The sequence below is a fragment of the Lynx rufus genome, unplaced genomic scaffold (assembly GCF_022079265.1).
Source record: "Lynx rufus isolate CCGP_SWC_20201006 ecotype Redwood Valley unplaced genomic scaffold, mLynRuf1.p SCAF_3, whole genome shotgun sequence".
In the NCBI taxonomy this organism is placed as follows: Eukaryota; Metazoa; Chordata; class Mammalia; order Carnivora; family Felidae; genus Lynx; species Lynx rufus.
This window is the reverse complement of record NW_025814845.1, coordinates 153,647,310-153,660,540: the sequence shown is the minus strand read 5'-3', so window position 1 is coordinate 153,660,540 and position 13,231 is coordinate 153,647,310. Positions and strand designations below refer to the sequence as shown.

The following is a 13,231-nucleotide window of genomic DNA, read 5'->3' as shown; positions in this document are numbered from 1 at the left end:
ATACTTTTCAGAGCTGGTTCATTCTAAAGTCTATCCCAGGAACAAGGGCAGCCAACTTTCATGAGGTACTAAGACATGTTCCGGCAAAAATATTTTCACTTTCCTAAAGTTATATGCTATTTTCAAGTCCAAATATATTATAAATATCTGATCCTTTTCTGTTGGCAAAAAAGGAAACACTTTTTTTTTTAAACTCTGAAGTTGGTAATATTTGTGTAGAATGAAGGTAGAATTTTACTCATTTTTTTATAACTCAGAACACAGATGAAATCAAAACGTCTGCAACTGTCCCTAAATTCACATCTTTAAAAGGTCCTTTCCTCCATTTACATGAATTCATCTGAATCATTGCCGTCCTGTAGGAAAGAGAAAAGGGACACTGTGAAAGCCTTCAAAATAAATAACTCCGTTTAAAAAATGTACACAATTAGTCTTAAGTAATAAGCTTCCTCACACGTAACTGCAGCGGTCAGAAAGTAAAAAGTAAAATCACTAAATTCACTCACGAATTCTCTATCTGAAAGTAGGAGTTGTTTAAAAGAGCTGGATTCTCTAAGTTGTCAATAACATAGTGACAAGTGACCAGCGGTTTCCAAAGTATGAAGTAAGGCTCAACTGACCTCGTATAGGACGTAACAAGTGTGATGGGAAGAAAACGTAATTGCTCCTTCAACAAATACACCAAGATATGAATCCAAACAGATCTTGCCTCAAACCTTCTGCCCATGATACTGCCAGTATGCAAACCCTTCTTTGGTCTACATTCCATTATTTTGAGCCTCAAGGTTATCGCAAGATGTTTTTGTTTTTTTTTTTTTCTAAATAGGAAAAGTGATTAGGAAGCCACAGGCTAGATACCAAGTTAGTTAGCCTGCCAAGTTATTGATTAAAAACCCGACATGATGGTATGTAGTATAAAGGCGCTGATTTTATTGTGTGGCTTATACACGAGTCCTGAAGGCCAAGTACAAAAGAGTGCCAGACTCCACTTTGAGCTACTGCATGCCCTGAACACTGCTCCGGGTGCCAACGTTTACTAATAGTGTAAGTTTGGGACATTCACTTGAAAATGTCTCAACCTGAACATATCAATTGTTGCAGCTTCTCTTTCCCATTGCTTGATACCCGAGCTGTTAGAGAAGAGGAGAGGGCTCAGGCTTACAGGTGTATATGTTTTTCACCTTCTTAATAGCTCTTATGAAAGATGGGTAAGGAAACAGGAGATATAGGCAGGAAACAATGGTCTGAAGTCTGGTTTGATCTCCGGTTTCATTCAGTAGTTTCCTCTGTGCTTTTCTTCAATTAGCACAATGCACCCAGGCCACAGTAAAAATGTCTTAGATAACTGTACCCAGAGAAAACTCCTGTTGGTACTCTATGCCAGAACCAGAACTGTGACTGCTCTAGAGTCTGACGCTGAAATCACAGCATTACAGATGTTCAGAGAGTCACCATCTATCTCGAAGGTCAGCATTAGATCTGGAACACTGAGGAGGAAAAATGCTCTAAGATAATCTGGGTTGGTGACAATGAAAGCGTGTCACTCTCTATAAAGGCCGGGAGTCAGATCCGCAGAGTTCCGGTGTGTCTGCAGATCTGTATCTGGGGATTACAGTAACTTTTAAATATATGTCTGAGACCAAGACTTTATTTGGACAATTTTTACATTTAAGATTCCCTTTAAGAGTCAATATGTTTTTCCTTCTTTTCTTTTTTTTTAAAGTTTATCTATTTTGAGAGAGAGCAAGCATGTGGCAAGTGTGAGTGGGGGAGGGGCAGAGAGAGAATCCCAAGCAGGCCCCATGCTGCCAGCGGCCAGCACAGAGCCCAACTTGGGGCTCGATCTCACAAATCGTGAGATAATGACCTAAGCTAAAATCAAGAGTCAGATACTTAACCAACGAGCCACCCAGGCGCCCCAATATGTTTTTCAATGTAGCAAAATAGGTATCCTGTCATCCACCTATAAAGTGATAAGCAAATAAAACTGAATTGAAAGTTAACTGTTTACTGGAACCAAATTTAGAAAGGCTAGGTAGAAATTACAGATTGAAAAGAATTATTCTAAATAGAACAAAAGCTCAAAATTAAAACCAACTTCAGAGTGGAAGACTAATATTTTTCCTGATAAATTTATATGAGCTTAATTAAAAATCAAGTCCTATGAGCGCCTGGCTGGCTCAGTCGGCTGAGCGTCTGACTCTTGATTTCAGCTCAGGTCATGATCCCCGAGTCGTGAGATCAAACTCAGCAATGGGCTCTGCACTGAGCATGGTTCTTGCTTAAGATTCTCTCTTCCTCTCTCCCTTTCCCTTTGCCCTCTCCCCAGCTCGTGCTCTCTCTCTCAAAAAAAGAAAAAAAAAAAAAATCAAGTCCTATCTTATATAAACACTAGGCTTTAACTGAAAATCAACTGAGTGTGCAGCCAAATTAGATCATAAAAGGTCTGTAATCCCCTCAACAGCAGAAAGTTACAAGGAGAATTAAAACCTATTCTTTTGAAGTCTGGGGGAAAGCTGTAAGAGTCCTTCCACTGCAAGAGAGAATAAAAATACCCAGTGCAAAAACTTCCTTGGAAATGTGAATCTGATTGAAACCTGGAACTCAGGGACAGAGGAACAAGCAACAGAGGGAAGGGGAAAGGTAGAAGAGTTCGTGATCCTTTGTTCTACAAATCTGACTTGCTAATCCTGGAACTTTTAACATCTGTCAGTGATCAGATCACATGTGTGTGTGTGTGTGTATGGATATATGTGTGTATATTTGTCTGTGTGTATTAATTCCAGAACGCTCAAACTTTAAAAATCAACAATGATGGAAATGAAAATGCCTAATGTCGTACATAACATTATATAGGTGCCAGATTTCTGCTGGCGTAGTCTCTAAATAACAGAACATTTTAATAAACAACAATAAGCACAAAACAAAGACATTAGATTTAGGGTACGTTAAAGACTTGTTTGACTATTAAGCTGTTTTAAGAGTTCCAAGAAATCTAAGAGTAGTTTCCAGAAGCGATTAAATACATCTCATCGTCATTAATCCTGATACTGTGTGGGAAAAGAGCAACTAAGGACTCTATCAGTAAGAAATAACAATGACTGGGGTGCCTGGGTGGCTCAGTTGGTTAAGTGTCCAACTCTTGATTTTGGCTCAGGTCCTGATCTCACGATTCTGAAATAGAGCCCCACATCGGGCTCCATGCTGGTGCATGAAGCCTGCTTAAGATTCTCTCTCACTCTTCCTCCTTCCCTCCCCCGCTCATGCAGTATCTCTCTCAAAAAATAATAAAAAATAAAAAATAACAATGACCATTTATATTCATAGACTAAGGAAGAACTTTCATATATATGTCCTTGTTTAAATTTTAGTGCAGACCCATGAAGTAACAGGTCTCTTCCACTGCTGGTGAAATCTCCCTCAGAGAGGTTACATCACTTCATTAGGCTTATCCAATTAGTAAATGACAGTTTAAGGCTCTAAACTTCAAATTCAAGGCTGTATTTAATTACATAATGCTACCCTGGAATGTTTCAGGATAAAGTACAAAGCTACATCTCTGACTCACAAAGAAGCCTCATAAATTTAGTTCTTCACAGAGACATGAATAAGAATATTGTTCTTACTCATTTTTAGAAGGACATCCAGATATGAACAAGGTGTAAAGTCCTACTAACAATTCCAATTTATGAACTAAATATGGGGTTTGACTAGATGACCTTTAAGGGATCTTACATTCTATTAATTATTTCTAAGCATCTGAAGCAATACTGCTTAACAGTATTTTCTGTGATGATGGAAATGTTCTATTTCTGCACCATCCAATATGGTAACCACTAGCCATATGTGGCTAGTATGACTGAGGAACTGAGTTTTTAAATTAAATTAAATTTTAATTAAATTTAAATAGCCACATGTAATTAGTACCTAGTATCCTACACAACACAGATCTAAAGCATATATAGTTGATCCTTGAAAAACATGGTTTTGAACCACACAGGTCCACTTTTACAGATCTTTTTCAATAAATACAGTACAGCACTGTAAATGTATAAACTTTTTCTTATGATTTTATATTCTTGTCTCTAGCTTCCTTTATTGTATGCATACAGTACATAATATGTATAACATAAGGTATGTGTTAATTGGGGCGCCTGGGTGGCTCAGTCAGTTAAGCATCCAACTCTTGATTTCGGCTCAGGTCACGAACTCTTGGTGTGTGAGCTCAAGCCCCGCATCGGGCTCTGCACTGACAGTGTGGAGCCTGCTTGGGATATTCTCTCTCTCTGCCCCTCCCTTGCTCACTCATGCTCCCTCTTTCTCTCTCTCAAAAATAAATAAACTAAAAAAAAAGGGGGCATGTGTTAAATTGACTGTTTATGTTACGGGTAAAGCTTGTGGTCAATAGTAGGCTACCAGTAGTTAAGTTCTGGGAGAGTCAAAAGTTATATGCAGATTTTCAACCGCGTAAGGGGTTGGGGTACCTAACCCCATATTGTTCAAGGGTAAACTGTATTTGTAAACTACACTATAAAATACGCAATATAGCAAATATATCCACCCAGTTTTAATCTTCTGCAGACTGTTAAGTGATAGCTAAATTGTGCTATCGCCAGTCACTGGAAAATAAATTCGGGGAAGATAGTACTCATGGACAAGAAGTCTCTGACATAGTTCTAAGAAAATAATTAGGTGCTGATGCTAAGAAGATTCTTTCAGTACTGTAATATGGATCATCACTGCTTTTTATCTTAGGAAGTACTATCAGACCACACTTCACAACAACGTACAACAATCTCTTTCCATGAGGTGACCTACTTTAAAAACACATGAGCGAGTCCACAGGGAAGGAGGGGCGATGCCTCATAGAATCCACTTGAGTGTACGATGGTTACCGAATCATGTCAAGCCATCAGCAACACACGAGTCGGTATTGGCTAGTAACTCAATTATTAAAAACTCTTAATTATTTTAAGGCACAACATTAGAGCAAATAACTTGAACATACCTGATTTGAAGACATATTCTCAACTTTCATTAGCGACGAATAGCTCCTAGAAGAAGAAACACACATTTGCAATCAGGTTATCCAGCCAACAAGTATTTCATGAACATCTACCATGCATCCAGCACTGTTGAGGGTCTTTTTGGAAGAAAATATAACCACTGCCCTCAAGGAGAGTGCAACAGAAAAGAGGCAGAGATCTCTGAACAGTAAATAAGATGTGCCCAGTGCTTTATAGTTTACAAAGTGCTTCCTCAGACTCATGTCATCTCCACAATGACTGGGAGGTAGGTGGCATTATTCAGATGAGGAAATCCATCTACAGCCAAGAGCAGATCGGATTCCTAGTTGGGGCATACTGCCCAGGTCACAGATGCTACAGGAATTCAAGCGGAAATGCATCAGCGTGGGCAGGGCTGCTGGGGCCCTCTCCTCAGATGAGGCAGAACCCAAAGGGAGCCTAATAAATATGTGGGATCAGTGAGGGAGGCAGACGCAGAGAATGGTAGGGGCAAAGACAAAGAGTTGGTGTTTATAATGACATTTCAAACCAATTCAAGTGGAGTCTGAAGGCCAAGTAGGGAATTAGGCTGGATGTGTAGGGCCCAATTATGTTGTCCTAATTGAGTGAGTTAACACAATGTGAACAGCAAGAAACCACAATATAAGACGGGAGTAGAGAAGAGACATAAGAGATTCAACAAGCATTTAGTAAATATCCGTGATGTATAAAGCCCTATGCTAAGCCTGGGTGGAGGACAGGACAGGAAGAAAACAGAAAATGATGAATAAGCCAAAGCCTTGCCCCCAAAGAGCTTACCAGGAAGGGAGATAAGGCCTATTCAAGCCATAGCTATACAAAAAGTTCAATTAAAAATACACAAAGAGACAAAGGAAAGTGAGACCACATAATACCAGTGTTTTAAAAAGGGTAATCTGTAGTAGACAGAAGAGAGGGAGAAGGGAAATAAAGACAAGGAGATTAGTTAATAATAACAGTATTTACCATTTACCAAGTATTCTTTATTTGCTAGAATCTGTGTTATATGCTTCAAAAATTACTGCTAACCCCAATCACCTTATAAGGCAATTGATAGTACCGTGCCTACTGAATACCCTATGATTTCACTCATGTGGAATTTAAGAAACAAAACAAATGAACATATGGAAAGGGGGTAAAAAAAAGAAGGAAACAAACCACGAGAGATGACTAAATATGGAGAACTGAGGGTTGCTGGAAGGAGGTGGGTGAGGGATGGGCTAAATGGGTGATGGGTACTAAAGACGGCACTTGTGATGAACCCTGGGTATTGTATTTAAGGGATGAATCACTAAATTCTACTCCTGAAACCCAAATTACACTACATGTTAACTGGAATTTAAAAATTTGAAATGAAAAAAAAAAAAAAAAAATGAACATACAGGAGGCAGAGTCAGGGAAGTTAAGGAAGCTGTCCAAAGTCTCCCAGCTAACCAACTAGTGGAGAAGCAGGCTTTTGCACCCACATCAGACTCCTGAGCTCACACTCTTGCCATCATGCTCCAGGCTGCTGCAACGTCCCCACCTGAGGACACGAGTCCATGCTGTTAGCAGCTGTCCTGGTAAGAAGGGATAAAGCTCAGAGAATCAAGGATGACATCAAGGTTTCTAGCTTGGGCAATTTGAAGAAAGTAACGCCACAGCTGAGAGATATCCAAGTAGATGTGAACTGTAGAAACTGAAAACTGAGAACTGGAGAGAAGAAATGTCACAGTTAGAGACAACCATCTGGGAGATAACTGGAGACAGATCAGGTGAAGGATGTCAGACAAAGTGGTGTCTGGAAGAAATAAATAGGTGAGATCCATACACTACATGAAAGGCATGCCGAGAAAAGAGTGGGTAGGGCAGGAAATCTCAATCATGGCTGCACTGTTAAACCACCTGTGGAGGTTAAAATGATGAGTACTCACAAGCCAGGTTCCAGAACCAATGGGTCTGAGGGCCCCTCCTCCGAGCTCCCTCCCACCCATCCAATGGCCTATCTGACACTTTTTTGGGTACCTCAAAGGTATTTTCAGATTCATATGTCCCTGTGCAACTCATGGTCACCCCACTACCAAAAAGTTTGGTTCTTTTCCAGGACACCCTAGCTCAAAGAACTGTATCACTATCCATTCCATTTCACAGACCAGAAACCCAGGAGCCATTCTTTTTCTCTGCCTCCCACACCCTCAATCTGAACTACCTTCAAATCTTGTGATTTTATCTACAAAGTTACTTCTCCCTGGTCCACTTCTCTCCACCTCCACATCACCACCCTATTTCAAGCTACCAACATCTGTCGTGTGGACGACTGCACGAGCTTGCTAGCTGGCCTCGCCACACCTACCTGGTTCCCTTCCCAATCTGGTCAGCAAAGCAAGATTTCCAAAACATAAACCTTTATCATACTTGGGTTCAAATTTCAACCTTCTCGTCTCCCAATTTTGAAAAATCTCTATCTCAGGTAGCCATAGTCCCTATCTTTTTCTTTTCTGATTTGTTACTCACTTACCCTCTGTTAGCTACATTTCTCCATTATTTACTTCTTCTGGCTTCAATATCCACATGGTGGAACCTGGTCTTGATGTTAATAGTGTTTGTCACACTACCACAAAGGCCAAAGAAGTGAACACAAGACTGAAATGGAGTAGGTAAGCTTTTACTTGGATGTGACAACAAGTTCAGCTATGGAGATGAAACCACACTGCTGGACACACTGAAGACAGCCATGGATACTCTTCCCTAGTATATGCCAATAAATGATGGTGTCTACTGGGAGACTCCCAGGTAACCTGCTTAAAGGTTTTCTCCAAATGCCTGCTCACTAAAACCAAAGGTAGACCGAGTAGAAGCTGTTCTCCTTCTCTCACTCTTCAAGCCAAGGTCACTTCTAAGACTCCAACTACTTTGAAAACCTGTGTGGAGTCTCTCCTGTTATTTTCTCTTACTCTATGTATGGCTTATAAGGTAGCAGTCATGGAAAGAAAATAACATGTGAGGATTCCTCCCTACACCTAACTCTATGCAAAGAATCTCTAAACCAGAACCCCATTAGATCCTAGCCTGACAGGACATGTGTGAGCTACAAAAACTGTCTAAGGAGCTAACGAGTAAGGTGGTAAGTGAGAATTAACACACAAAGTCTAAGGAAGGGGAATTTTTACAAAATGGTTAACAGAGGGTGTTAATATACTACCCTCCCAACAACCCAAATATTTCTAAAACCTACCTGAGAGGATGGTCTTTATGGAGACTTATGTACATTACCAGATCATTACAATTTCTGCACACTGAGGACAAGGAGTAAAGGGCTCCATCTACAAGAACAAGATGGAGTTGTCTCCAGGGGCTACTGTTGTGCCTCTGAAAGGGAAGTCAGTGCCTTCTGTGTGGTAGGCTTTGCCTTGCTCACTGCTGAGCTGAAGGCTGATGGATAAGATCCTGCCTAGAGCTCAAAGAACTTGGGACAACGCAATGGCAATTTGATCCACTTTTTTCCATTGCCATTCTTGTTCAAAAAGCTGAGAGGGTAAAGGAGACCAGAGTCTAAATAATGGTTTCAGAATTGGAAGGAAGCTGGAGATCTGTGGATGTGAGGCTGTTGAGTGTTTCTTCACTGAAACCATCTGGAAGCACTGGGGATAGCTTCCAAGATAAGAATAGCTTCCTGGCTTCTCTGTAGAATCCCCTGCAGATTCAAAAGTCAATTTCTTAAGCAATCAGAGCAACTAAAGTGGACATTCCCTACCAGATGTTCCAAATAAAAGAACCAACTGCTGGTGAAACTTAATAATAAAATTTTTGCTGTCAGAAAGCCAAGAGAAAGACTTTGGAATGAGAGGCTTCTGTAGGCACAGCATTTGACCTCTCAGGTGGAAGAGTCAAAGACCAAAATTAAAGTGACGTACGAAGCCCTACGGATGTGAGAAAAGATTCTAAAACAGCTCAGAAGCACAGAGCTTGCTGCTGGGGATCTCGCCAAAGCTGCGGAACACGGCACCCAGATGGCAGCGGTGAGCCTGCCAAGCCAACACGTGCTAGGTCACCGCGTCGGTCCCCAGCCCCGCAGCTCTGCCCCGCGTCCTGCTACCTTTGTCAGCTTGTGAAAGCAAGTCAGTTTTGTGGCGTCGGTTTCACAGAAATGAACACCAAAAAAGTGGGGTCTTTTGGTTTCCTGAGATCCGTGAAAGTGTATTAAAAAGAAAGCGGTAGGGACGAAGTAGAAAAACATGGAACAGAGAAGTGATTTTTCCATCTATTCCACTTACATTTTCCTTTTGATATATATGTTACCAGAGTGATAAGAGGATAAAAATTTGTGTCTGAGAAAACAAATGGAAAAAATACAAGTGACTAGGGACAGCTTAGAAAATAGGACTGATTAGGAGCACCTGGGTGGCTCAGTTGGTTAAGCGTCGAACTCTTGATTTTGGCTCAGGTCATGATCCCATGGTTGGTGGGATCAAGCCCCACATCTGCTCTGTGGGGATTCTCTCTCTTTCACTCTCTCTCTGCCCCTCCCCTGCTCACACATGTGCTCTCTCTCAAATAAATTAACATTTTTTAAAAAAGAAAGAAAATGGGACTGATTAAATTTGCTCTTGAAGCAAAAATTTCATTCAATAACAATGAGAATTTCCCCCCTCAGCTTATTTAAATGTTTTGTGTTGTTGAAACAATAAAAGAAAATTTGAGATATGAACAATTGTGTTTTAATTTAAACTAGTAAAATCAAACATACAAAATTCCCTAAATTTTACTAGTACACAGCTTAATTTGAAACAAAAATGTAATGTATTTTAAGATAAATTGCCATAAGTTGCTTGATTTATAGTAAAATTTTACTTTAATACTGAATAGACTGAACGAGGCAGAAAAGTGTGGTAATATTGTGTACGAACTTGAGAATCAGATTAGTTATGTGACTTTGGGTGAGTTACTTACCTGCTTTTTAGGTTCAGTTTGCTCTTCTAGAAAACACCAATAACAATATTTGACTTACATGGCTATTGCTAGGATTAAATGAGATCACGCAGCTAAACCCAGTACAGTGTTTGGAAGATGACAAGTGTCCAAAAATGTTAGCTATTCTTAAGTTTTTAAGGTTTTTAAAAAAACTATTATTATTTTTTATTTTAGAGAGAATGTGTGTGTGCAAGCAGGGCAGAGAGAGAGAGAGATGGAGAGGGAGAGAGGGAGAGACAGGGAGAAAGAGGGAGAGGGAGAGAGAGAGAGAGAGGGAGAGAGAGGGAGAGAGGGAGAGGGGGAGAGAGAGAGGGAGAGAGGATCTTAAGCAGGCTCCACGCTTAGCATGGAGCCAGACATAGGGCTTGATCCCACCACCCTGGAATCATGATCAGAGCTGAAACCAAGAATTGGACACTCAAGTGAGCCATCCAGGTGCCCCTCTTATTAAGTTTTCAAGTACATTAAGTGATATTATTATGCCTAACATATTAGGTTTCTAAACAAAATTGTTAGGTTTGTAAAGGGCACAAGAAGGCATGTTTTCGATCTTTCCTCCACTCCACACTAAAAACAAAAATGAGTAAGCTACTCTCAATCCCACACTGCTCAAAATTACACACATTTTACTGCACTGATCAAGTTGATAATTTTTCTTTCACTCACAACACAAAGCAGACTCACAATCTAGGTCAAAAGAAATCTGTGCATTTGTTTATCTCATGTTAGCAGATTATAACTCAAGATAACACTTCTGGAGTTCTCCATTTGAATATTATATTTTAAATGAGGCCACTTATCCTGTTTTAGCAGAACCCCCAACAGGAATACATGCATGCAGATAACTAATACCAGTACTTGATCATAATACCTGCATTCTGACCCAACAATCTTTCTAATAATCCAGTGTATTCTACGGAAATCAAGTCAGCATGTGGCAAGACAGCTCATTTTGATCCTATGCCATTTCCAAAGGCACAGCAATACATCTTTCCCAATTTCTTTTTGTTACATTTACACAAATGATATCTATGGAAAAATGTGGGAAAATCTAGAAATTCTGTAAGTAGAAGTTGCAGGACTAGATTCCTTCTTCGACAAAGAAAACCTAAGAGCCTCCTCAGGTATAGCACAACATACCCAGTGGTAGGGAGAATAATGATCCTACTCAAAGATGTCTACATCCCAATATCCAGAACCTGCAAATATGTAACTTCATCTGGCGAAAGGGACTTTGCAGATGTGGTTGGGTTAAGGATCTCATATTGGAGAGGTTGTGGATTGTCTGGGTGGGCCCAATGTCATCACCCTGGTCCTCAAAAGCAGAGAAGGTCGAAGAGGGGGCTGTGACTTTGGAAGGAGGGTGTAAGAGATGCCAGATTGCCAGTTTTGACGATGGAGGAAGGCGCCACAAGCCAAGGGATGTGGATGGCCTCTAGGAGCTGGAAGAGGAAACAGATTCTCCCCTAGAGTTCCAGGAAGGAACACAGCCCTGGTAACACCTTCCTTTTAGCCCAGTGAGAACCATGTTGGACTTCTAATGTATGGATAGGTGGAACTGTAAGATAATAAATCTATGTTGTTTGAAGACACTAAATTTGTGATAATGTGTTACAGTAGCCACAGAAAACTAATACAGTCAGTATTTTTATACACTAGTATTTCAGGACCCAAATTGTATTTTAACTATGATTTATCATTTTACTTATTTTTATTTAAAAAATTTTTTTTGATTTATCAACCACCAGCCTTTTTATTCATACTGTCATATATCTTTTTTTTCCTATTTTTTTAATATGAAATTTATTGTCAAATTGGTTTCCATACAACACCCAGTGCTCATCCCAATAGGTGCCCTCCTCAATGTCTATCACCCACCTTCCCCTCCCTCCCAGCACCCATCAACCCTCAGTTTATTCTCAGTTTTTAGGAGTCTCTTATGGTTTGGCTCCCTCCCTTTTTTTTTTTCCTTCCTCTCCCCCTTGGTCTTATGTTTTCATTTCACTTATTTTTAAAAATTTTTATTTTTTTAAGTAGGTTCCATGCTCAACGTGAAGACTGAACTCACAATCCTAAGAGAGAGTCACACATTCTACTGACTGAGCCAGCCAGGCCCCCCTCCTGTTTACTATTTTAAAATGGAGTGTTTTGCGATAGGCCTCATGACATTAATTACTTCAAACTTTCAAAATATTAACAAAAACGGTTCTAAAAACAGATTTTAGGCACTGGTCTTTGGAGCTAAGACAACCTTATTCAAATATCATACTAATTGATGTTAATCCGTTAATATAGCATATTTTCTTCTCCTGAAGATGCTTACAAACCAAACTCTAAAGATAACCTATGATAGTTTATCTAAGAATAAAACCAGCTACTTTATTTCACATGCTCTCATATCCTGCCCCTATAAAAGCATGTCATTTGACCAACGCATCCGCATAACTACCTTTTTCTAAGCTGTTTAAGGCCCTGAGCTTGTCCTATGTCCCTCTCTCCACCAGTATATACTTCCTTCAGGTTGGTCCCTGGTGAAAATCAGCAGTGAGTAATCTCCAAGGTCAACACCAATACCGTAGCTCAGACATACCTAAGTTCGTCCATTTCTCGCTTCTTCTTCATCTCTTCCTTCTCTCTCCTTTTCATTTCCTGAATTTGGGCTTTTTTCTCATTCCTCTCTTCTCGGTCTCTGCATTCCTTCTCTGCCGCTAGATCTGGAAACCGCTCCATTCTGGTCTTTTCTAATCGGTTCAGGATCTCATTCACTTTCTTCTCCACTGTCACAATTTTCACCTTTGAGAAAGGGGGGAACAAAACTGAAATCTTTTTTTTTTTTTTAATTTTTTATTTTTTTTAACATTTATTCATTTTTTTGAGAGAGGAGACAGAGGGTGAGCGGGGGACGGGCAGAGAGAGAGGGAGTCAGATTCTGAAGCAGGCTCCAGGCTCTGAGCTGTCATCACAGAATCCAACATGGGGCTTGAACCCATGAACTGCAAGATTGTGACCTAAGTCAAAGTTGGATACTTAACTGATGGAGCCACCCAGGCACTCCCAAAACTGAAATCTTAATCATACGTTTTCCCCTCCAGAACAAAGGAGTCGCTGTCTAGGGGCTGAGCAATGCAGCTGAGAGGGACTTAGAAAACATACATCATGCTGAGCCTTTGACAATGAAAGTGTTAGACAGAAAAGACCAGGACTCCACTCCGTGCCCTGTGGTGGCAAACAACACT

At 40.3% G+C, this 13,231-nt stretch overlaps 1 protein-coding gene across 2 annotated transcripts in view; it reads right to left on the bottom strand.

The window, feature by feature from the left end:
* Positions 1-210: 210 nt before the first annotated feature.
* Positions 211-13,231, bottom strand: part of CCDC25 (coiled-coil domain containing 25) — a 37,561-nt gene continuing 24,540 nt past the window's right edge. For both annotated transcript variants that reach the window (XM_047091141.1, XM_047091142.1), the window contains 3 exons: positions 12,586-12,788; positions 5,009-5,054; positions 211-356 (listed from right to left, as the gene is read on the bottom strand). In XM_047091141.1, the coding sequence (XP_046947097.1) occupies positions 327-356; positions 5,009-5,054; positions 12,586-12,788 (279 nt within the window). In that variant the 3' untranslated portion in view covers positions 211-326. The remainder of the gene's footprint in view (positions 357-5,008; positions 5,055-12,585; positions 12,789-13,231) is intronic.